The sequence below is a fragment of the Sus scrofa genome, chromosome 7 (assembly GCF_054392235.1).
Source record: "Sus scrofa isolate SSC_HxYL_T2T_F1_AM1 chromosome 7, Sscrofa_HxYL_maternal_Yorkshire_Landrace_v2.0, whole genome shotgun sequence".
Lineage (NCBI taxonomy): Eukaryota > Metazoa > Chordata > Mammalia > Artiodactyla > Suidae > Sus > Sus scrofa.
In genome coordinates this window covers 61,606,575-61,633,190 of record NC_139389.1, presented here as the reverse complement: position 1 = coordinate 61,633,190, position 26,616 = coordinate 61,606,575, and the positions used below count along the sequence as shown (strand labels likewise).

The following is a 26,616-nucleotide window of genomic DNA, read 5'->3' as shown; positions in this document are numbered from 1 at the left end:
CCTGTTGTAGCTCAGCAAGTTAAGAACCCAACTAGTACCCACATGGATGCGGGTTTGATCCCTGGCCTCACAATCTAAGGGAAGGTGTGTCTCTGTCTCTTTTTTTAAATAATTGAATAACAGGCACACATTTGCACCCTGCAAGAAAAGAATGAGGGACTAAAGACACAAGAAATAGGGAATTAAAAAAATAATAATAAGGTTCTGAAGAACACAGTAGGCAGTCAGCTATGGAGAGGAACATACCTGCTTCTTCCTTGAGAAAAGAGGGAAGGAAATAAGAATGAGCAACAATGATATCTAACTAACCTCTCTGAGCTTCAGTTTCCTGTCTGTAAAACAGGATTAGGAGCAGCACCTACTCTCAGCAGATTGCTGTTAAGATTAACTGAGATAACCTATACGAGGCACTGATAGGCTCTAAACAACATGTGTTTATGTATGTGTGGGACAGCTAGGTCCCAGAAATAAACCTGCCTCTACAGTCTGACACTCAGTAACTTGCGTAATATCTGTCTACCTTGTCTCACTGATAACATTTGTCAAAGGGAGCATAGACTCAGCCCTACCCATTCCACCACTCAGCAAGACAAAGAAACGACTCTTGAGAGAATCCTAGTGTGGTAAGCCTTAAGACAAGCCCAGACCAAGAGCATATGGAGAAAAGAATCGGGGTGGGAATCTGAATTAGGGGTCTGTGAAGAGGAAACCAGTTGAACAAGTTCTGCAGAGCACATGACCTCAGTGGTTTCCCAGCTCTGTGCAATACAGAAGAGGAACACACCAATGCCGGAACTGACTACTCCAAACCACCGAGATTCAGTTCCTCCAGGAGCAGCTCTGCGGGCACCACACCCAGCTTGCAGACCAAATGCCCCCTCATGCCAGCGTTACTCACTGCTAAAAGTCCCCAAGTTGGGCCGTCTCTCATTATTAAGGATTTTACTAGCCAGTAACACATCTGAGGACTAGAAACAGCCTAGTGTTTGCAACATCGTGTGGTAAGACTAAGTCTTGAGAAAAAGGTGTACAATATTCAATAAAGCATTCCCCAGCACATGACAAGGGAGAGGAATTAGGGCTGGTTTCCCAGAGAAAATGGCATTTAGGTCTTGAAGGGTGTGTGGGTGTGTGTGTGTGTGTGTGTGTGTGTGTGTGTGTGTGTTAGGTCTTGAAGTGTGTGTGTGTGTGTGTTGACAGGGGAGAACATGTCAAGCCAAGGGAAGAGAATGTACAGACCCTTTGAAGGATCTGAAATGGGAAGGAAGTAATCAGATCTGATTTAAAAGATCCCTCTAAGCAGAATGGATAAGGAGGGGAGACTACACAGGGTGAGGAAGTACCAAAGAAAGAGTGGCAGAAATTCAGGCAAGAAATGATAAAGGCTAGTTCTTTCAAGCCATACAAGCAAAATGAGAAATTTTTTTAAAACAAATCCTAGATACATTAAAAACAAACAAACAAACTTTTTTTTGGTCACATCCCCGGCATACAGAAGTTCCCAGACCAGGGATCAAACCCGTGCCACATCTGTGACAACTCTGAATCCTCAACCACTAGGCTACCAGGGAACTCCAAAATGGAAATCTTGATAGAATCTGTTTTACAAGAAGCTTCTGAGTATGATTAAGTCAATCTGAACAGTTATAGGAATAAATGAGAAATGGAAGGGAATTTTTTTTTCTTCATCTTAAGCAACTTATTTAACCTCTGTGCTTCTTGTTACCAAATAGAGACCCTCCCAAGCAAATCATCTCACCCTGCTGAGTTGGATAAAGTATGTCAAATTTATTTGCCAAAATTAAATGTCTAATTGCTATCATATTTAAAAAGAGTCCCTGGTCTTGCTAGAGTGGTAGAAACTAGACTATGATGATGGCTGTACCACTTGGTAAAATTACTAAAAATCATTGAGTTACATTTTTTTTTTTTTTTTGTCTTTTTGTCTTTTGTTGTTGTTGTTGCTATTTCTTGGGCCGCTCCTGCGGCATATGGAGGTTCCCAGGCTAGGGGTCCAATCGGAGCTGTAGCCACCGGCCTACGCCAGAGCCACAGCAATGCTGGATCCGAGCCACGTCTGCAACCTACACCACAGCTCACGGCAACGCCAGATCGTTAACCCACTGAGCAAGGCCAGGAATTGAACCCACAACCTCATGGTTCCTAGTTGGATTCGTTAACCACTGCGCCATGACGGGAACTCCTGAGTTACATTTTAAAATGAGAGAATTTTATGATACATAAATTACACTTCAATGAAGTTTTTAAAAAAAGGTCCCTGGGTAAACAGGATTAACTTACTCCCAGACCAAGTCTTCACGTGCAGAGCCTAGTGAGACATTACCACGGTCAATCCATCCCATCCCTCTCTACCATATCAAGAAGCATGAAAGACCCTTTAACCCTAAACGGGGAAAAAAATTTTTTTTTCAAAGTGAGTTAAAGTCTAAGCCTTGGAGTTCCCGTCGTGGCGCAGTGGTTAACGAATCTGACTAGGAACCATGAGGTTGCGGGTTCGATCCCTGCCCTTGCTCAGTGGGTTAACAATCCGGCGTTGCCGTGAGCTGTGGTGTAGGTCGCAGACGTGGCTCGGATCCCATGTTGCTGTGGCTCTGGCGTGGGCTGGCAGCTACCGCTCCGATTAGACCCCTAGCCTGGGAACCTCCATATGCCGTGGGAGCGGTCCAAGAAATGGCAAAAAGACAAAAAAAAAAAAAAAAGTCTAAGCCTTTATCTGCTCACAACTGCTGGATGTGAGCAGATCTTGAGGAGAGAAAAGGTGAGCGTCCCCAACTAGGTGGAAAACAGGTACGTATTCCTTTGCAAAAAACAATTCTCTGAGTCACTGCCAAATGCCACAGCTGCTAGAGCCCGGGGAAACAAAGAAAGCCTGTAGAGCAAGAAATATGCCAAAAAATTAATTTTCCAGATCTAGTCTTTAGTGAGAACATGTCAGGAAGTGGGATTAACTATGATAATCATTGAGGACATAGCCCTTGCCCTCTAAGCCTACAGTAAATTAGGGAAGAGAAAAATATAAAGCACTTACAACATATTGTGAAAAGCTACAATAAAAATATATGGGCCAGGGTGGGGTGTATAGGCTATAGAGACACAAGAGACGGGTATCTAACTAGGACCTAGGGTAAGAGTGGGTGTCCAGATAAGCTTCCTAAAGGAGGTACCGCATGGATTTGTTTTCTTATATAGGCAATATATCTACACAGGTCAAAATTTTAAAAGTATAAAAAGATAGTTGTACAACCACTATGGAGATCAGTATGGAGATACCTTAGAAATCTATACATAGAACTACCATATGACCCAGGAATCCCACTCTTGGGCATATACCTGGACAAAATATTCCTTAAAAAAGACACATGCACCCACATGTTCACTGCAGCTCTATTCACAATAGCCAAGACATGGAAACAACCCAAATGTCCATCAACAGACGATTGGATTGGGAAGATGTAGTATATATACACAATGGAATGCTACTCAGCCATTAAAAAAGAACGAAATAGGAGTTCCCATTGTGGCACAGTGGAAATGAATCCAACTAGGAACCATGAGGTTGCAGGTTCGATCCCTGGCCTTGCTCAGTGCGTTAAGGATCAGCATTGCCATGAGCTATGGTGTAGGTCGCAGACATGGCTCGGATCTCGCGTTGCTGTGGCTGTGATGTAGGCTGGTGGCTACAGTTCCGATTAGACCCCTAGCCTGGGAACCTCCATATGCTGCAGGAGCACTCAAGAAAAGGCAAAAAGACAAAAAAAAAAAAAAAAAAAAAAGAACAAAATAATGCCACTTCCAGCAACATGGATGGAACTAGAGATTCTCATACTGAGTGAAGTCAGAAAGAGAAAGACAAATACCATATGATATCACCTATATCTGGAATCTAATATGAGGCACAATTGAACCTTTCCACAGAAAAGAAAATCATGGACTTGGAGAATAGACTTGTGGTTGCCAAGGGGGAGGGGGAGGGAGTGGGGTGGTTGGGGAGCTTAGGGTTAATAGGTACAAACTATTGCCTTTGGAATGGATTAACAATGAGATCCTGCTGTGTAGCCCTGGGAACTATGTCTAGTCATTTATGATGGAGCATGATAATGTGCGAAAATAGAATGTGTACATGTATGTTTAACTGGGTCACCATGCTGTACAGTAGAAAAAAAATTGTATTGGGGAAATAATTTTTTTTTTTTTGTCTTTTTGTCTTTTTGTCTTTTTGCCATTGCTAGACCGCTCCTGCAGTATATGGAGGTTCCCAGGCTAGGAGTTGAATCGGAGCTGTAGCCGCAGGCCTATACCAGAGCTACAGCAACGTGGAATCCGAGCTGCGTCTGCAACCCACACCACAGCTCACGGCAACGCCGGATTGTTAACCCACTGAGCAAGGGCAGGGATCGAACCCGCAACCTCATGGTTCCTAGTCAGATTCGTTAACCACTGAGCCACTTTGGGATCTACGGAAATAATAATTTAAAATAATAATAATGGATGCTGCATGCCCAGCACCAAATCAGTGCCTGATATATATAGATATTCAACATGTACTTGATGAATGAAGTATAATAGAACAGTGAAAAGCAAAAAAATAATAAATAAAAAGATAGTTAAAAAGGAAGAAAACCTCAGGAGGTGAATAGATAAGAGTGTCATGTGCTGCAGAGATTAAGTAAGATAAGTACTGAAAGTTTTCCAATGGGCACAGCAATTAAGTCACTGGAGATCTGTGCAAGAAAGATTTCAGCGAGGGAAAGCAGGGCCCATGAATCACCCCCACAAGAGTTAAGATAAAACAGTGGATAGAGGGAATAAAGACAAGTTTTCCTTGAAGGAGAAAAGAAGGGACAATAACCAGGCAAGGGTCTAGGATTAAGGGAATATATCTTGAATGGGTGATGATGTTTATGTGCTAAAGAGACCGAATTGTCAGGATAAAGTTCAAGTTATAGTTAAGAAAATAATAGCAGATAAGAATCCTAGAAGACAAGAAGGGATAGGATGCAGCCCACAGAGAGAAGAAAAAGGAAGAAAAATAGTTCTCCTGTTGCTACAGGGAAGGAGGTCAAGTCGGCATGTTAAATGAGATGGGATAAATTTGTTAGGGCCAGAAAAATTGAGGGAGTTTGTAGAGAAATTAGAGGTCATCGAGTTGTGATATGAGAAGCTAGGGACGAAGATGTCTACTAGGAATGAAGGTGGGTAAAACTTTTGATCAGCCCACCCATCTCTGACAATTCAAATGCTACTTCCAAAAATCACCTCTTCCATGAATTCTTCCATAATCTACCACTGGAAATAATCTCTTCTTCCTCCAGACTTCCTCAAAGCTTTCTTATGGCACTTTGTATCTCTTTACCTCTTTTTGTTATTAAAGTAAAAGAGTGGAATCCTTTTCTGATTTAATTTGAAGCTGAATGACACAAACTCTTCTTTCTTAAGGACCAAAATCCTGGTCTCAACTACAACCAAGTAATAAAAGAAAAAGAAATTACCCTAAACGCTCATCACCATCAATACTGAAACTCTCTCAACCACACAGCCCCAACATTCCACACAACTTTGCACCAATTCAACTGACTGATATTCTAGGCATCTGCTTTGGGGAAAGCACTGTGGAAGGAGGTGCCGTTGGATACCAAGAAGTAGAAAATGACAGTCTCACCTCCAAAGGAGGACACAAGAACAAGACAAATACACATATTGTTATGCCTTCCCTTTTCACCCATATAATTTCAGACTATATTTCAAAACTCAGCCATAAAATAATCTTTCCCTTAGCTAAACCCTCAAAAATGAGCGGTTTGCATCATTTCCTTGGCAATCTATATTGCCTTGTGACATTAGATTTTTCATCCTCTGATGCTGAGTAACTTTTCAAATGGTTATGCCCTGTCTGTCCAATTAATCTGTAAGCCCCATAAGGGCAGGACTGGGTTATACTTTCACATCTTCTCTAGTTCCACTAAAGAGACCTAAAAAACAGAGGTACTAAAACATTTTTTACCTGCTTTACTGTATTGGAGGTGTTTTCTCCAACTTTTTTTGGCAAGTCAGAAAAAAAAAAAGAGCAATGGAATAGTATCAAATCATTCAAAATAAAAATCTCCAACAGATGAATGGACTAAGAAGATGTGGTACATATATACAACTCAGCCATTAAAAAGGAATGAAATAATGCCATTTGTGGGAACATGGATGCAACTAGAAACTCTCATACTAAGTGAACTAAGTCAGAAAGAGAAGGACAAATACCCTATGATATCACTTATATGTGGATTCTAAAATATGGCACAAATGAACCTATCTACAAAACAGAAAACACTCACAGACATAGAGAACAGACTTGTGGTTGACAAGGGGGAGGGAGTGGGATGGACTGAGAGTTTGGGATTAATAGACGCAAACTATTACTTTTAGAATGAATAAGCAATGAGGTCCTACTATGTTCAATCACAGGGAACTATATCCAATCTCCTGGGAGAGAACATAATGGAAGATAGCATGACTGGATCACTACAGCAGAAATTGACACAACACTATAAATCAATTATACTTTAATAAAAATAAATTTTAAAAATTTAAAAATACTCTTTTAATAATACAATAAATAAAAACTATTTTAAGGAGTTCCTTCATGGCACAGTGGGTTAAGGATCTGGTGTTGTCACTGCTATGATTTTGGTTACAGCTGTAGGCTTGGGTTCAATCCCTGGCCTGGAAACTTCCACATGCCATCATGGAGGCAGACAAAAAATAAAAACAAAAAACCGTTTTAAGTAACTTGAGAAAGCACTTAGGTTAGAACATAATCTTCCATTAACTATTATGCAGTCTGTGCTTGAAAATCTCTGCAACGTGGGTTTTCCCAAAGCAAGCTTTGGAGAAATTTTTTTGTAAATTTCTTATTGCTATAAAGTTTTTCCTCATATTAAGTAGATTTCCATTGCCTAGTTCTGTTCCTTCGGTACCACACATGATAAACTGAAACCCTCCTCCATTTCTTAGGAATTTTAAAATATAGGCAAAATGTTAACAGTTGAATGAATTCCTATACTGGATGAGAGACTGATCTGAGATTCTGATTCGCTCTAAATCTTGTTTCCATATTAAATAATCTCGGTCTTTTCAATTATTCTTCACACATCATCATCTATAGACCCTTTTTAATCCTGGTCATGCTCATCCAATATGCTCTAGGCCTGGAGCAATAACCAAGTCTCAACTAGTGGATGGACACCCACTAATTGGGAATGCTTCCTCAGGTAAGGATTCTGAACTATTAGCAGCACCTGCTGTGGGTGTGAAAGAATCCCACCACACACCTATGACCCCTGCTCTAGACCATCAAGGTTCCTCTGAAAGCATAGCCTCCGGAACTGAAAACCAGGCTCTGATCAGTTCCAATGACAATGGAACCATCTCTTCCTTTGCTGCATATACCACATTTCTATTAGTGAGTTAATAAACATCTTATGGTTTGATTCATCCTATTTTCCCACTAATCCTATTCCCACTAATGCTACTTCTCTCTCTATTCTGTATTTAGACACTTCAGTTTTTGAATCCTAATGCAGGATGTCACATTTATCACTATTGAATCTCATCATTAGAGTCAAGTTCTTCTGAAAGCAAACTATGTCATGCAGTCTATTTAACCATCCCAACCACACAAAAGAAGTTTGATCCATATACCACTGATGGTATATGGATTCATAAGTACCAATGCAAATGTTTTACATGTAACATGCCTTGAAGAACTCTTTTGAGTTAAAAACCTAGCAGCTCAGAGTTTCCATTGTGGCTCAGCAGAAACAAATCTGAGTAGTATCCATGAGGATGGGGGTTCAATCCCTGGCCTAGCTCAGTGTGTTAAGGATCTGGCATTGCCATGAGCTATGGTGCAGGTCGAAGATGTGGCTCAAATCTGATGTTGCAGTTATAGCTCCGATTCGATCCGTAGCCCGGGAGTCTCCATATGCTGTGGGTATGGCCCTAAAAAGACAAAAAAAAAAAAGAAAGAAAGGAAGGAAGGAAGTAAGAAAACCTAGCAGCTCCTTTTTTAAGCTAAAAAACTTTTTTTGGCCACACCAAAGGCATGCAGAAGTTCCCAGGCCAGGGATTCAACCTGATCCGTGGATGTAACCAGAGCCACAACAGTTATAACACCAGATCCTTAACCTGCAGAGTTATGAGGGAGCTCCTGAGATAAAATTTATAAAACATAAATCTACTATTTTAAACCTTTTTAAAGTATGCAATTCAGTGGTTTTTAGTGTATTCATAATGTTGTGCAACCACCATGACTACCTAACTCCAGAAAATGTTCACCACTCAAAAAGGAACCCCACACCCAGTAAGCAGTCACTCATCTAGCAGGTCTTTTTGAATATGATTTACTCAACTGGCTACAAATCTTAATTACATTACCATGAAGTCCATATTTATCCAATCTGTCTGCAAAAGTATCACAAGACATACTTTTAAATGCCTTACCGAAATCCAGACATTACTCCCTTTCTCTGATTCACCAATCTGGTGACCCTGACCAAAAGGCAATGATGCTACTGTGACAGGGCCTTCCTCAGGGAATCCTGGTTGACTCCAAAGAATCCCTTCTTTTCTCACCAAGTGCTCATAAGCCATCTATTTCACAAAATATATGCAATGGAATTTTGCCAGAGACTAGTTCACTAGACTAGAATTTGTGATATCTTCTCCTTTTTAATAACAAGTACATTTGCAATCCCTCTTTTTTAAAAACCACACTCCTGTGCTTCACAATGTCTTAAAGATAACTGGTGATAGTTCAGCAACTATACCTACACAATCAGTACAATAATGGCTTTAATTTTTTTTTTTTTTGGTCCTTTTTGTCTTTTCAGGGCTGTACCCACAGCATATGGAGGTTCCCAGGCTAGGGGTCTAATCGGAGATGTTGCTGCCAGCCTATGCCACAGCTACAGCAATGCCAGATCCTAGCCATGTCTGTGACCTACACCACAGCTCATGGCAACGCCGGATCCCTAACCCACTGAGGGAGGCCAGGGATCAAACCCACAACCTCATGATTCCTAGTCGGATTCGTTTCCGCTGTGCCACAATGGGAACTCCTAATGGCTTTAATTTAAGCTCTATAAACCAAGAATATGGGAATTCAATGGAGAAAGGAAAGAAACTACAAATAAAACAAAAAACAGTTAAGAACTGACCATGAACAGATTTCAAATTCTTACTGAAATAGCCTCTCAAATCCACTATTCTGATAGAGAATAGTGTTTCCCACACAAGAAGACCCTGGAACACTAGTCCTGAGAAAGATGATCTTTGAGGAAAGAGTCTGATAATAAACTAGGTTCGAGGAATATTGCTTATACTACCCTCTCCCTTGGAGATTCAGAATTTACAGCCCCTGATAGTCTAAATAGCCCATCGGTTAAATAATCTGTCGCACTTGTTTTAATCCAATTATTTCTGAAACACATTTGACCACCAAATTCCTCCTTAATGTGACATTAATAGAACACACCTCGAAAAATAGTGATACAGGAGTAAGCTACACAGATTTCAAAGTTCTTCAAAACTATACTCTCCTTTACCACAAAGAATATATTATGTTAGTTTGACAAGTTTATTCATTTCTTCACAGTGCATATGTCAAAGCTGTTAATCCAAAACCTGTTCTCTCAATGTCAACTTCATTATACTATTAATCTCTTTAACATAATACAACTTGCTTGAAAGCACTCTGGAAACTTCTAGCTGACTTTTCTAAAAGGATACTTAAGCCACATGTTTCAAAAAGCTCAAAAGTTGAAGCTGCTTTGTTCTGGAAAAAAAAAAGTTAAGACCAGAGAGTATGGCAAACTCCAGAGTACGTTTCCTAAGAGAGCCTTTGCTGATGCTCAATATTAAAGACACTACCCAACATCATCTAAAGAAAAAAAGAAAAAAAAGCTCTACTTCATTCCTCACAAAAAAATAAATTCCAAATGGATCAAAGGGTCAAATGTTAAAATTCTTTACATCCTAAAAATACTAGAAGAAAGCCTGGGGGAATGTTTTTGTATAATCTCAGTACAGATAAGATCTCTCTTAAAATGATACAAAGTTCCAAAGCTAAAAATAAAGGATCAGTGAAATCAAATATGGTTTAAAACTCTAAATTATTTTAAACACCTTAAAAGCAAAAGTTAAAAGATAAGCTGGAATAATTATTTCCTACATGTATGGCATCCAAAGGATTGACCTCCTCAATATAAAAGAGTTTTGGAGTTCCCATCAGGGCGCAGCAGAAATGAATCCAACTAGGAACCATGAGGTTGCAGGTTCGATCCCTGGCTTCGCTCAGTGGGTTAAAGATCCAGCGTTGCCTTGAGCTGTGGTGTAGGTCGCAGACCTGCTTGGCTCGGATCTGGCATTGCTGTGGCTGTGGTGTAGGCAGGCAGCTACAGCTCCGATTAGACCCTTAGCCTGGGAACCTCCATACACCGCAGTGTAGCCCTAAAAAGCAAAAAAAAAGTTCTTATATGGATAAGACCAATAACATAATAGAAAAATGAGCAAAGGATTCTGCCAAAACAATTGACAGAAAAGGAAATACAAATTGTTTTAAACATATGTAAAGATGTTCAGCTTCACTCAGAATAAGATAATCTGAAAATTAAACAATAATCAAAATACCATTTTCACCTATGAAATTCACAAATATGAAAAAAAATATATGATACTCTAGGTTAGTGAAATCATAGGGAAGGGAGCCGTCTCATAGATTGATGGATATATAAACTGGTACAACCTCCAGAGAGAGCAAGTTGACAATATTAAATGTATATATTCCTGTTGACTTAGAAATTCTACTTTTAGAAATTTATCCTACACTACTCATAAGTGCAAGAGGGCAGACTGTATGCTAACTATAACACTATAAGAGTAAAAACTCCAGGAGTTCCCGTCGTGGCGCAGTGGTTAACGAATCCGACTAGGAACCATGAGGTTGCGGGTTCGGTCCCTGCCCTTGGTCAGTGGGTTAACGATCCGGCGTTGCCGTGAGCTGTGGTGTAGATTGCAGACGCGGCTCGGATCCCGCATTGCTGTGGCTCTGGCGTAGGCCGGTGGCTACAGCTCCGATTCGACCCCTAGCCTGGGAACCTCCATATGCTGTGGGAGCGGCCCAAGAAATAGCAACAATAACAACAACAACCACCAAAAAAGACAAAAGACAAAAAAAAAAAAAAAAAGAGTAAAAACTCCACTGACAGGCTAAACCTTTGCACTGAAAAACTATGTAACTGTGAAAGGAAAAAAATGAAGCATTATAATGTATTCACCTGGAATATGCTACAAGATACAAAGCAGAATGTATAGTGCTAGCTACACAAAGAAACAAATGCAATTTGTATTCATATGCATGGACTCTCTCTGGAAGGACACACAATCGTAATAGTGATTCCAGTCGGGAAATTTGGGTGGCTGGGAAACAGGACTGGGGCGGGGGGGGGGGGGGGGGTGCTGTTTGTTTTGGGCTGTCTGCGGGGGGGGGGGGGGCTGTTTGTTTTGGGGCTGTCTGCGGGGAAGAGCCTCTGAATTAAGTATCATGTCCGCATATTATCTATTTTTTAAATGATAAAGGGAAAAAGTTTTAATTAAAAAAAACTAAGACTAAATCTGTCTAAAAACATTTTTGTGGTTATTCCTGAGTTTTTAAAGGAAAATCCCCAAAGTCAAGCTGTTGTCAAGCACCACCTCTTCAAACTCTGAATGATTAAGAAGCACTGTCCAGGAGTTCCCGTTGTGGCTCAGCGGTAACGAACCAAACTAGTACCCATGAGGACCTGGGTTCAATCCCTGGCCTCGCTTAGTGGGTTAAGGATCCTGCATTGCTTTAGCTGTGCTGCAGGCCAGCAGCTGTAGCTCTGATTCGACCCCTAGCCTGGAAACTTCCACAGGCCACAGGTGCAGCCCTGAAAAGCAAAAAAAAAGCAAAAATAAAAAACACTGTCCAAAGTAATGACACAGTATTATGTCTTCAGGGCGGAAAAATATTTTGTTATAACAGTCATGTAAATGGTAAGCAACTAAGTAACTTTTGTCTACTTTTATCTGTTTTACAGGTCATCTGACATTGCAAATCAAGTATACTTTAATAAAAAAAATTTTAAAGGTCATCTGAGATATGTTATTTGTAATAAAATGATCTACTATACTATGATACTTTTTCTATTTAAAATTTATTTATTTTATTTTATTATTATTATTATTTTTTTGTCTTTTTGCATTTTTTCTTGAGCCACTCCTGAGGCATATGGAGGTTCCCAGGCTAGGGGTCGAATTGGAGCTGTAGCCACCGGCCTAAGCCAGAGCCACAGCAACGAAGGATCCAAGCCGCATCTGCAACCTACACCACAGCTCACGGCAACGCCGGATCATTAACCCACTGAGCAAGGCCAGGGATCGACCCACAACCTCATGGTTCCTAGTCGGATTCATTAACCACTGCGCCACAATGGGAACTCCGAAAATTTATTTTTATATCTTTTTTTTTTTTTTCTTTCTGCCATTTCTTGGGCCGATCCCGAGGCATATGGAGGTTCCTAGGCTAGGGGTCTAATCGGAGCTGTAGCCGCTGGCCTACACCAGAGACACAGCAACGCGGGATCCGAGCCTCGTCTGCCACCTACACCACAGCTCACGGCAATACTGGATTGTTAACCCACTGAGCAAGGGCAGGGATCGAACCGGCAGCCTCATGGTTCCTAGTCAGACTCATTAACCACTGCTCCACGACGGGAACTCCTATATCATTTTTCTAATTTAATGATCATAGTTTTTTTCCTTCTTTTCAATTTTCTAATTTTGCCCCATTCCCTCTTTTCATACTTCAGTTCCTCTGCTGCTATTTTTAGGAATACTAATTAATCCTAGTCAAGCAAATATTTTTAGGAGTTCCCATAGTGGCTCAGTGGTTAACGAACCCGACTAATAACCATGAGGTTGTGGGTTTGATCCCTAGCCTTGCTCAGTGGGTTAAGGATCCGGCGTTGCCGTGAGCTGTGGTGCAGGTCGCAGACACAGCTCGGATCTGGCGTTGCTGTGGCCCTGGCATAGGCTGGCAGCTATAGCTCCAATTCGACTCCTAGCCTGGGAAACTCCATATGCACCAGGTGCGGCCCTAAAAAAAAGACAAAAAGACAAAAAAAAAAAAAAAAAGAGCGAGCGAGAATATTTTTAGTTTTTTATGTTGCTGATTAATGATCTCTAATAACAGGCTGATACTTTCTACCTTATGGACAATACCTATCAAAATAATAGCATTTCCTTCTACTAAAGTCTTGCAATTTTTCTTAAAGCCAGAGTTCTCTCAGTCCCCAAACATCTGCCCCAAAAGAAGCCAAGCTCTGGCCTGGCAGCTGCCTCTCCAACGCTCCTTCTGCTTTTCGTTATGATTTCCAATGAGTCAACAGGAAGGTATTCAGAGTAAAGAAGAAATAGAAGTCTTCAGACAGGACTTTCCTCCACCCACAACACCAAAAAGTACAATTCTTGCCAAACAATCCAAGGCAATTTCCAATCCAATTTGCCACTCCTGTCTGCATGAGGTCACTAGTTAAAAAACAAGCAACTGGGAAGAAGCAAAGATTTTGTAAGTTTAATCAAAAGTAGGTGCCAGGTTATAAAGAAGAAAACCAATCAGGCACTCTTTAGTCTCCCCAGAGTCACTATATGTAACCATATGATCTCTTCATCCATTTTCAATTCCAGGAGACGGTCTCAGTGAGCAGGACTCAGGTCAAAAAAGTTAATATACACATATATCACAGACCAGTCATGTTTCTAGACTCCTATAACAAATCACTTAACTTGGATTTTATATTTACTGTATTTCTTGGAAGGATTCATGCACAAATTTTTCATCAATCAACAGTTAACAGTTACTTATCTATCACCATCTTTAGCTCTGCAGTAAGAAAAAGTTAAGAAGGGCGTCCAACAATTTGTTAGCTGCAAAAATACATGAGACCATTCAGAGAACTGCCTTCATGCATAGGCAGAATGGCAAGGAAAAGAGATCCTGCAATAAAAAGCAGGAAATAGCTCATGTTCCCTCACCCACTTGACAGCTAAGCAATTGTTAAATGTCTCTGGAATCTACCTGACTTAATTTTGGTATTAAATGTCCCTTCGGTGCCTGGAGAAGTTGACAGCAGTAGCAATGGTGTCAAACTGGTCTGGGCTTTAATTCCACAGACAGTTACATGACCTCAAAACGTGATACTAAGTCAGTTTCTCCCTCTTTAAAATAAAAAAAAAAAAATGCATATTGCAGAGTAATGCTGCATATAAAGTACATGATCGTTCTGCTTAATTATTGGTAATTACTGTTGCTGTCATTATTATTTTTAAAAGCAGAAATAGTAAGTACTGCAGTGACAGACTAATCTGGGGAACAGCAAGGGCTTTGGAGTCCTCACCAAGTCTGAAATCTAGATCTACCACTTAAGAGATGGGTGAGTCAACCTCTCTGAGCTTTCCTTTCTTTTTTGTTAAATGTAGATAAGAAAGCACCTCATGGGACTTCTAGAATAGCTAATTAGACAATGCATATAAGGTGCTTAGCACAGTGCCTGGTACTTGCTAAGTGCTCAGTAAATGGTACTGATGATGAGGATGATGGAGAGGGAGAAAGCAGGAGGACACTGATCTTAGGGCAGACAGGAAACAATGCATATCATAATGCTCTTGCAAACTGCAGGGTTGGTTTATGGTTTGGGGGCTTTTGTTCTGTTTTGCCTCCTCTTAGCTGTTGTATTTGAGGTTTTGAGGTTTCCATAATAATATACCTAATTGAAAAATAAATTAATTCTTGCCAACAATTACAAGAGTAAAAAAAATGTTAAACATTCAAACTTTACGTAAGCATTGTTCTCTCTCTCTCTCTTTTTTTTGCTTCTTAGGGCCACAGGTGCGGCACATGGAAGATCCCAGGCTGGGGGTAGAATCAAGGTGCAACTGCTGGCCTACACCACAGCCACAGCAACACCAGATCCAAGCTGGAGTTCTGGGACCAGGGATCAGATCCGAGCTTCAGTTGCGACCTAAGCTGAAGCTGGGGCAACACCAGATCCTTAACCCGCTGTGCCCGATTGGGGATACAGTCTGCGTCCCAGCACTCCCAAGATGCCTCCAATCCCACTGCGCCACAGCAGGAACTCCTCATTCATATACTTAATATTTTTTGATTCACACACTGCAAAAGCACAGGCATCAATCAGATTACCAGAAGCTCTTCCAGAAGAAAAATCAAATGGAAGAGTCCTGATTTGATCAGGTAAAAGGCAAGGCAATGGGGAGCTCTGCACTGAAGTAGCACTTCACTCAGCTAGCTCAAAGATATGGTCTCTAGGCAACCAAGTCCGGAATTAAACAAACAACCCCAGTCTTATGAATCACTTCCGGATGGTCTCACTTTGCCTACCAGCACTTTCTTACACAAACACTTCCTGTGAACGGGTTTATTCAGCAGCCCTAGGTGGAAACAACAGCGCGTCAATCAAATACTGCATGGCTTTAAAATGTTTAAAACAGGTCCTGCTATCAACAGGTATCCCTAATTGCTAAACTGTGAAAGAGAACGAATTATAAACAGAGACAGATCATCATGCAAAGCCAGAAAATCACATCCCTAGAACAAGACAACTTAGGTCCTCAAGTATTTTTTTTTTCAACTGGCAACATCAAAATATATAAACACATATATTGCTTAGATATCTAAGACCAAAAGAAATATACGTCAGGTCAAATTAATGATCTACTTAGCCCAACCAGACTTTCCTAACTTTGACTGATGGGCAATCCAGTTAATACTGATCTCCTGTAGTCATATTCACTCCAAAACTTACTGAAAAATAAGTAAATGGAAAATAAGTAAATAACTCTCTTGGCTACAAGCTCCTTTTTTCCACCTGATAGGATCCTATAGGTGTCACACTTTTCTTCATGAAATATTCAGAGAACACTTGATCTATTAACAAGAGTAGAGAGGGAAAAAGGAGTTAGTTCAAAACGAAAACTGTAAAAAGACAAAGAAACTAGCATTAACAGAACAAAGGAAAAAAATCAAGAAGGCAGAAAATCAAGTTAGTGAAACAGGAAATATATATGTAACACATATCTAGAATGCTGACTTAATGCACAAAAGGAAGATCAGCCATAAAACAATGTACAGATCTAACCTACCAAGAGGCACCACTCCCCAAGACAGAACTAATGAATCAGAACCAATTATTAAAAGCATAACAATTTCCTAAAGCTAAAATAAACAAAAAAATAAATAAGAAGAGTGTCCACTTTACAGGTAAGCCTATATCAACTCTAATATGAAACACGGGGTAAACTTCAAAAAACAAGAATTTTACAAGTTTCAAATAGTGAAAATGAATTTTAAAAAGGCTACTTGTCTTGGAGCTAAAAATCAAACATTGTTTCTCAATAGCAAGTACAAGAAAATGAAATAACACATTCTTTCAAGAAAAATGAAAAAACAGTTCGCCATAACAGAATAAAAGGTCTGAAAATAAAACTATGTGCAATTCAATACTTGACTTAGTAGTTATCAAATGCTAATAAGTAGTAGATTTTTTCCCCCTCTTTTTGGCCATGCCCGTGGCATGTGCAAATTCCTGGGCCACGGACTGAAGCCACGCCACAGCAGTGACCTGAGCTACAGCAGTGACAAGCTGGATCCTTAACCTACTAAGACACAAGGGAACTCTGAAAGACTATTTTTAAGTATATCAGAATAATTTAGAAACACCATGGAATTTTAAAGACTAAGATGCTTTAAAAATTCAATAACTAAATCAAAAGCTAACAGAATATAAAACTTCAAATTTTAGCAAGGTTTTTACAGAAATTAAACTATCTAGATAGATAGAAGAAATTACACAGAGAAAGATTAACACAAACTGCATAAAATTTAAAACTTCTGTACTGTAACAAATAAAATGGAAAATCAAGAGAAAATGTAGCAATAAGACAGGTTGAGACTCATAAGAGAGCTCATGAAAGTCAACATCATGACCCTAGAAGACAGACATACCTCATCAACAATTTGCATAATAAAATAAAAAAACAGTAAGCAAATATGGGGAAATGTTTAATTCTTCCAGAAATCAAAGCAATATAACTTTTGGGATAAGCCTAAATAAATGATAGACATTATCATTTATCAACTGAAAATTAAGATGACAATACAGCAATTTAAAAATCTAAATTTGTGATTATCTCTAAAAGTTATATACTTGGACAGTTTTTCTGTTTCCTTATTCTATTCCTTTTTTCTTTATTATAACATTCATGATCGTTGTAAAAAGCATTTTTTTTTTTTTTTAAGGGTCGTACCCACAGTATTATGGAAGTTCCCAGCCACAGCGATGCAAGATCTGAGCCTCGTCTGCAGCCTACACCACAGCTCACAGCAACGCCAGATCCTTAACCCACCAAATGAGGTGAGGGATCGAACCCACATCCTCATGGATGCTAATCGGGTTTGTTAACTGCTGAGCTACAACAGGAACTCCTAAAAAGCATGTTTTTATTTTTATTTTATTTTATTGGTCGTTTTAGGGCTGTACCTGTGGCACATGGAGGTTCCCAAGCTAGGGGTCAAATCAGAGCTGTAGCCGCCGGCCTACACCACAGCCACAGCAATGCCAGATCCGAGCCACATTTGCAAACTTCACCACAGCTCATGGCAATGCTGGATCCCACTGAGCAAAGTCAGGGATGGAAACTGCATCCTCATGGATACTAGTCAGATTCATTTCCACTGAGTCAGGACAGGACCTCCCACATTTTTAAATATAAGGAAAAGCAGTAAGTAAAAAGGAAAAGTCTTCTCGCACCCTCCAATCCCCAGAGGTATTCTCTGTTTCTGGTGTTTCCTTTCAGACAAGAGCTTAAATCTGAAGTGAAAAAACTAAAGCTACCAACCTTTAGGACCTTGAAAGTATCCAGAAAATTCCCCAGAAAACTTTACACATGCCTCATCATCTTCATATAAAATCTGCTCTTGCCCCAAGGACCAGGATAAAGATACATTTATGGGGTGCCTACTGTATTTCAGACACTGTGCCAGGTGCTTAACCTTCACAGTTACTCTCTAAGATGCACAGTATCTCCATTCTGCAAAGTACAAATTTAGGCTATACTACTTAAGGTTAAGCAACTTGCAAAACCAAAATCAGAACTCACACCTGCCAAAACTGAAAGTCTTTGTTCTTTACACTTCATATACCTCAACAGTCAGGATTTTCAAAGACGTTTTATTCAGGCTTTTAAAATTTGTTTCACTAAAGTTTTATAGCCATGTGACTTTTGTTAGTAATTAGGAGAGCTACTAACTAGTTGACTGCCTCATGTATACCATATTACTCTCCACATTTCTTTTTTTTTTTTTTTTTGTCTTTTGTCTTTTTGTTGTTGTTGTTGTTATTGTTGCTATTTCTTGGGCCGCTCCCGCGGCATATGGAGGTTCCCAGGCTAGGGGTTGAATCGGAGCTGTAGCCACCGGCCTACGCCAGAGCCACAGCAACGCGGGATCCGAGCCGTGTCTGCAACCTACACCACAGCTCACGGCAACGCCGGATCGTTAACCCACTGAGCAAGGGCAGGGATCGAACCCGCAACCTCATGGTTCCTAGTCGGATTCGTTAACCACTGCGCCACGACGGGAACTCCGTCTCCACATTTCTTAACTGTAAATTTTGCTAAGTGTCCCAGCTACACTGTAGGATAGCTTCTCATGGCCATACTAGGAACTAATCCTCCCGTTTGTAACATTATTACAAAGTGAAAAAGCACTCTTAGTTTGAATCATTTTTATCACTTTTAAACACAACCCACTTCTTACCATGGAGTCTGTCCAAAGCAGCTGCACTAAGGCAAGTTGCAGAAAAAAAGATTGTCATCTTTGTCACCATTTTAAAAGTTAAAAATAAGTCCCACCCCATATTTCTCCTTGATAATCATAAATACATAAATGCATCCAGCTTGTAATCCCAAAGTACCATTAAAAAGCTATGTTTACTAACCACACTGGATCTCATGAAGCAATTAAATTAGTTTTCTCATCTGTAAAAGGAAACTTTTGAGTCAAGCTCCTAAAAATGATCCTCCTCGATCTTTAAGCAATATTCCTCCATTTGAGAATTATGGGAGCTGGTAGGCAAGCTTCTAGTTAAATGTCTTTAACGTCTCTTTTCATGATCACGGTGTGCCAGTCTGGATATATCCAGATGTTACTGGAATTCTGACCCCACTTAAAGGGAAAGAGATCTGAAGAGCCCATCCTGGAAAGCATTTGATGCCAGTAACAAAGACATGTGCACAAAAGGGAATTTGTTTCCATGATTTCTTTCCAAGATACTTTTTTAATTCCCCTAAATTACAGAAGGTAAAGCGCCTCTATTTAGTGCTAACTGCTTGTCAATATCACGTGGTTTCTGACAGTCTCCAGTCAGCCCTAGCCCTCACTTTCCCTTCTATAAGGGGGATGTGTCCAGCCCCTTGAGCTGGGGTCTGGACACTGAGCAGAAGGAAGGTGGCCCATAACAGGCTCAAAGAGGCACACTAGCCAGCCTCTGAAAGAAGGAATCCTAAATTGTCAAATTTGGGGGGTGCTGGAATTCACCTTCCTACTAGGACCTTTAACTGAATTTTTTTCCATTTCTAATAATACACATAAATTCTCCTCACCTGCAGACTGCCCTGTCCTGCTCTACCTGTTATGGTCTTTTCTTGGTTCTTTTCACCTGAACCTGCTGATCTATTACTTCCTCTTGTCCAAGACCTGGGCACCTACCACGCCTCACATATTTAAACCTCGCCTCCTTCAACTGAGTGAAAATGCCATTCCTCTCTATAATACAACTGCTCCTTAGCCCAAACATAAAGCCCAATCAGAAAGGACCAAAGGATAAAAATAAACTCATATTTAAACATAAATACATAATTTAAGATATCCTGCTTATAAGTTCTTGGTCTGCTCTGCAGCCCTTAGCTTAAAACCCTGAAGCTTTAGATGATATTTCATTAGACTAACTTAACTTCCATATTAAAGCTACTCTTCAAACGATAAAGAAAAGCAGAATATCTGCATTTTCTATTTCCCAACCACTCCCAGTGCATATTTTTACGGAATCACTCCTAAACTTTCCCACTTGACCTTTTGGGGAAACAGAAACTCACACCAGAGCACACTCTCATTTCTCTATTTACACTCTTACTTACACTCCCTGTCTGCACACATTTATATGCTCTTTTTCTCCACACTCTCCTCTCTTCCCACGTAAGGGCTCTGTTACAGGTACAGAGAAAATGGAGTGGCCTAGGACGCACAATGGGGCCACTGTGCTAGAAGGTGGAGCTTTCAGTGGGAGGAGTAGCAGTATTATAAATAGAACTAAAGAGGGGAACCTTTTCTCCCTAGGAGCTCTCTGATCTTTCTTCCTGGCTTTGGAACTGGTATAAATTCCAAACCTTGGGACTCCTCCAACTTGGGAGGGGTGGAGGTTATGAAGGAAATGAGATGGGGCCAATCCAAAAAGGCAAAATGGACTTGTGCTAGAGAGGAAAGGGGGACCCAGCAGCACACAAGGTACAGTGCAGCTCACCAGGGTAGGAGACATGACTGGGTGCTGAAGCCCCAGCTAATAAGGAAGAGCATGTGATCTGGCTGTGGTACACCTCCAATACTTCTTAGAGTGGCAGTGGCCACATCAGGTGGCCAGGAGGAATCCCCCTCTTCTTTTCTCAGCATGACATTCCTTGGCTTCTTGTTCTAGCCCACTCTGGTTGTAAAGTCTAAATAGGTGCTTCCCCAGTTGATTTTCTAATCAAAGCCTTAAACAAAAACAAAAACACTGCATCCGGATTTTATGATTGCCTCCATAAAATAAACCAGGCACAATTTCCTCAATGCAAGGCCAAAACGCAAAGTATAAAAAATAAGTCATAAATGTCTCACTGCCTTAGTCACTTCCTAAGTATGCAAAAGCACCCAACTTTTTTAGTCCCAGGGGACTGTGGACTGCCCTGGATGGATTTTAAAAGAAATAGGCTCCATTTCTATTCTGGGCAAAAAATTTTTATACCTGACAGCAAGGAACATGCTCTAGAGGAGACGGAAATGAACGACCTTTCTAGTACAGCACTTGAAGGAAACATGATGAAGAGAACCATCCTATTCAGGCTATCATAACCCAGCATAAGGTAGAGTTCCAAAAATGTTTTAAATCTTGTTTCTCTACTGGGTGAGAGTGGGGGGAGGGGCAGGTGAGAAATGGGACCATCGGAACCACTAAACGCATTTAAAATATACAGGTAGGGGAGTTCCTGTCGTGGCGCAGTGGTTAGCGAATCCGACTAGGAACCATGAGGTTGCGGGTTTGATCCCTGGCCTTGCTCAGTGGGTTAAGGGTCCGGCGTTGCAGTGAGCTGTGGTGTAGGTTGCAGACGCGGCTCCGATCCTGCGTTGCTGTGGCTCTGGCGGAGGCTGGCGGCTACAGCTCCGATTAGACCCCTAGCATGGGAACCTCCATATGCCGAGGGAGCAGCCCAAGAAATGGCAAAAAGACAAAAAAAAAAAAAACCATACAGGTAGATGCAAACTATTGCATTTAGAATGGATAAGCAATGAGATCCTGCTGTAGAGCACAGGGAACTATATCTAATCATTTAACAATGGAACAGGATGGAGGATAATGTGGGGAAAAAAGTACATAAATGTATAACTGGATCACTTTGTACAGCAGAAATTATACAAGGTTTATTTTATGGAGGCAATCATAAATCAACTATAATTTTAAAAATAAATAAATGAATGAGTAAACAAATAAAATATACAGGTATCTAGACCTTCCAGCCCAGATCTACTATACCAGAATCTCTGTGGCAAGACCCAGAGATTCTGGGTCTATTTTTTTTTTTAAAGTTCCCCAGGTGATTCTAACGTATAACCCCAGTTAAGAACCACTATACTGGGAGTTCCTGCTGTGGCTCAACGGAAAAGAATCTGACTAGTATCCATGAGGGTCGCAGGTTCAATCCCTGGCCTTGCTCAAGGTTAAGGATCTGGCATTGGCGTGAGCTGTGGCGTAGATTGCAGATGCGGCTTGGATCTGGCGTTGCTGTGACTGTGGTGTAGGCCGCAGCTACAGCTCCAATTTGACCCCCCAGCCTGGGAACTCCATATATGCCACAGGTACAGCCCTAAAAAAGACTAAAAAAAAAAAACCATTGTATAAAATGTTGACAGCTATTCTTCAATCAAGAAAACTATAGTAGACTATGAAAAGGCAGGCCTCAGTTTACTTGCTGAAATAGGATGGTTGAAATAGATTAGAAACGGAACTATTAGTGGTAGCAAGGAGATGTTAGTCAGGATACCCTCTGTAGAAAGGAAATTTTACTGTGGAAATCTATTATTAAAAATAGAAATGCTTGGAGTTCCCGTCGTGGAGCAGTGGTTAACGAATCCGACTAGGAACCATGAGGTTGCGGGTTCCATCCCTGGCCTTGCTCAGTGGGTTAAGGATCTGGCATTGCCGTGAGCTGTGGTGTAGGTCGCAGACGCGGCTCAGATCCAGAGTTGCTGTGGCTACAGCTCCGATTCGACCCCTAGCCTGGGAAACTCCTTATGCCGCGGAAGCGGCCCAAGAAATGGCAAAAAGCCAAAAAAATAGATATGCTTTAGGCAGGGTGAGGACCTTCTCTCTCACTCCCAGGTCACCGCAACAAAGACACCAAGACTTCACAGAGCACAAGATGGCCTCTCACATCAGCTGCAGCTTTCAAATTCTTTACCTTCCAAACTGTGGACTTTATCTAGTCCACAGATTAAGTAGCAAAAGACTTAATATTTTTGCTCACAGGACCCTTACAAACCTTGTATGAGAAACATCCCCGTTTCTAACAACATATTCAGCTCCTAGGGTCTAACCTTCTATTTAGAGAAACAAGTGCTATTATCATTCTCTCCACCTAAATCACCACTAATCCCCTCACAACCCGCCCCCAGTCTAATGGAAGGACTGTAAGCTCAGAAAAGAAGCCTGGATTCAAAAAGATGCATCAAATGCATGTTAGTGGTACCTCCAGGAATGGAACTGAGGGGACTGGGACCAGGAAAGGGTGCAAAGGGAACTCCAATTGTGTCTTTTGAGAGAAAAATGGAAAAATCTGAAGGGCTAACATCTGCGTGTTTTGAAATACATGGATTTTGTTGTATTGTTCTCTGGACTTTCCTGCAGCGTTTTAAGATATTTAGGATTAAAAAGACAAAATAAGACAAAAACACTCTTGTTTATTAGCACTGTTTGAAACATCCTTGATTTTCATTAGACTTAACAACAAAAACCTCCCACTATCCCTTGCTGGCCTTCTCTACCAAAGCTCACTTATAGGGTACATGATCTGTAATTACATCTGTCTACCCTGGGGCCTTGAAAGAAACTTAAGCACCAGAACAAAAGAAATGAACCACTGACAGCAAATCCACACTTTTAAGAATAAGACCACAAGGTCTTGGAGCATGTGAAAAAGGAAAACAGCAGTTGTACATTTACTTCACAAAGAATGCAGAGGACATTGCCCTTGGTAAACAGCCTTTGAATATTGCCAAATGGATGGACCTATACCCAGAGCACTACCAAGGGGAGAAGAGACCCAATTCATATATAAAACAAAACCGGTGAAGAACCAGTGAAATGGTAAGGCCAAAAACTTCAAATCTTAAAAATGCTATTTCTCCCCTAGAGCTGGTAGTGCCCAAAACATGCACCATAAGCATAAAACTGCAAAACACAAATATGGAAATTTTTAGGATACGTATGTGCCCATCAGATTGTTTCATGATAAAGTGCCATGAAGGCTACTTGCTCCTGTGAAAAATACCGTATCCTCGGAGTTCCCATCGTGGCTCAATAGTTAACAAATCCGACTAGGAACCATGGGGTTGCGGTTCAATCCCTGGCCTTGCTCAGTGGGTTGAGGATCTGGCATTGCCATGAGCTGTGGTGTAGGTCAAAGGTAAGGCTCAGATCCCACGTTGCTGTTGCTGTGGCTGTGGCGTAGGCTGGCAGCAACAGCTCCGATTAGACCCCTAGCCTGGGGACCTCCATATGCCATGGGAGCAGCCCAAGAAAAGGCAAAAAGACAAAAAAAAAAGAAACAAAGAAAAATACCCTATCCTATCTATACTTACTTATTTCTTCCAACTACCAGCCTCCTACAGGCACATCTACAACATACCCAGAGATCTTTATTTTTGTTCACACCATTATCAGCTCCCTTCTCCCAATCTTCTCTCCAGCCAGCCAATCTTTACCTCTTTGCTTCTTCCAAATGACACAGGTACTCATAAGCCACATTTTGACGTCTCCTTTCATCCATCTCCTCTGCAGTAAGTCTCTCATTATCCAGGACAGCTAGAACATGAAAGAAAGAAGGTCAGCACAAGAATCTGTACCCTTCCTGAGTGATAAAAGAATGCCACAGCATCAAATTCCTGCTAGCCACCTAGAGTCAGGGTAATGTGTGCACAGCCAGGCATCCTACAGGGACTTTCCTAAGACAGGAACCACAGAGTTCGACCATATGCATCCTAATCTTTGTTTAAAACTACAATATTATGAACATGTACTAAATTTCAGGGTGACTTGAAAAATACTGACTTGAGATTTTGGTCCAAATCTGTGCTGGTCTATCCGCCAGACTCCTTCTAAATCCAGAGCTCTTCATGTTTTTCCCTCTTGTATTAATAATTACAGCCAGCAGTCATTGAGAAACTAAGTGGTGTAATTGTGATCTGCATTTTACATGCATTCTCTTAGGGAAGCCCCACAACAATCCTGTGATTATCACTCCCATTTTACAAATGAGGAAAGTGAGGCTGGGTGATCTTAGCCCCATGGCTTCTAAATGGTGGGGCCTGGATTCACACCCAGTCTGTCTCAAAAGCCTATGAGCTTAACTTCAAAGGAATCTGCTTCCCTTTATGGGCACCCAGGATATGGAATAAACTCCAAATTCCTGGGGTTGGCATTCAATGCCTGTCCCAGTTTAGCCGGACTGCTTTGGGAAACTCCTCTCCCTCCCCTCCCCCTACCACTGTGCACTCCACACCGCTCAGTTCCCAACCCGCACAGGGCTCTTCTGCTCGTCAATACCTTAGTTCACACTCTTCCTCTTCAGGTCACGTCTCAGGCCCCACCCTGCCCTGTCAAAACGCACAGCATCCTGCAGGGCTCTGTTCAAAAGTCCTCTCTGGGTTCCTCCTGCCTTCCCCAGGCCCCTCCCCCACCCCCACCTTATAGTGTAAGTCCAGCTGGTGCAGGGCATCTCTATCACTCCTTATTATCATTAGATAGTACACCTGCCTGTCTCTCTGATAAAAACATTCTTTCAAGGCAGGGTCTGGTCTTACTCATCTTTGTCACCAACGTGACACAATACCTCGTCGTATATAACTGTTGAGTGAAAGTATCTGAAAACACAACATTATTCATAGAATATAAAATAAAATCGAAAACCTCCAGACTCCAAAGGCCTCTCCTTTGCCCAGTGGTAACTAATCCGCCCGCAGTTCAGTGGGACAGGTACAGAAAATGAGGTTCGGAAAATGAGGAAGTCGGAGGTTTGGGGTTTTTTCCCCTCCACTTTTGAAATCCTGCAGAGGGATCCCGAGAAAGCTGAAGTGACCTGCCCAAGACCGCACCTTTCAGCTAGCCTGGGGCCGGGCAGGTCTGGACCCTGAGTCTACCTCGCAGGCAGCACTCGGGCAGCACCTTCTCACTACGCCCGTGCAGAGCCCGCGTCTCCGGTCCCTGGGACACGCCCTGCCCCGTCCTCCTGCCACCTCACCCTAGGCCGTCTCCCCAATCTTGGCCAAGCTGAGTAGCGGGAGGCGCTGGGTGGGGCCCTCCAGCCGCAGCGCCCGGGAGAAGGCGGGGAGGTCGCCTGGGTCCCCCCCGCCGCCGCCTCGGAGACCGAGGGGGCGCGGGTTAGGGTCCTTGCCGTCCGCCACCCCGCGACACCGGCTCTTCCGGGTACGCGCGGCCCACAGCCACCCTGCCCCACCCGCCCAGCGAGCCCCCGGGTAAACGGCGCCTCGGAAGCAGCGAGCCCGGCCCCGAGACCCCCGCGCTGCGGAGCCCGCACTCACAGCCATAGTGTGGCCGAGCCACGCCCAGTCCGTCAACTTCGTCCGTGGCGGACATGGCGGCCGAGCCCGGGTCTCTGCTCAGGAAGCAGCAAAACCTTGGAGGCGAGGGCGGCGGCGGCTGCTGCTCCTGCACAGTGCGCGGGCTGCCCTGGTCCCGCAGGCCCCGCCCCACGCCACCGGCCCCACCCGAAGGCCACGCCCCACACCGCCGGCCCCACCCGCAGGCCCCGCCCCAGCGGCCCCGCCTTGCCGCGCTGACCAGAGTGAGCGAAAGGAGGCGGGGCCTGACCCTCCCAACGCCTCCACTAGCCCCCGCCCTGCGCCCGCTACGCCCTCAAGAGGCGGAAGGAAGAAGGTGGAGCCTGCCCGCCAATCTTGCT

The 26,616-nt window shown here is 42.1% G+C and overlaps 1 protein-coding gene across 1 annotated transcript in view; it reads right to left on the bottom strand.

The window, feature by feature from the left end:
* IQGAP1 (IQ motif containing GTPase activating protein 1) overlaps positions 1-26,369 on the bottom strand; it is a 109,409-nt gene extending 83,040 nt beyond the window's left edge. The window contains exons 1-2 of the mRNA XM_021098910.2: positions 26,237-26,369; positions 24,401-24,500 (exon numbers count right to left, since the gene is read on the bottom strand). Of these exons, the coding sequence (XP_020954569.1) occupies positions 24,401-24,500; positions 26,237-26,291 (155 nt within the window). The 5' untranslated portion in view covers positions 26,292-26,369. The remainder of the gene's footprint in view (positions 1-24,400; positions 24,501-26,236) is intronic.
* Positions 26,370-26,616: the final 247 nt, after the last annotated feature.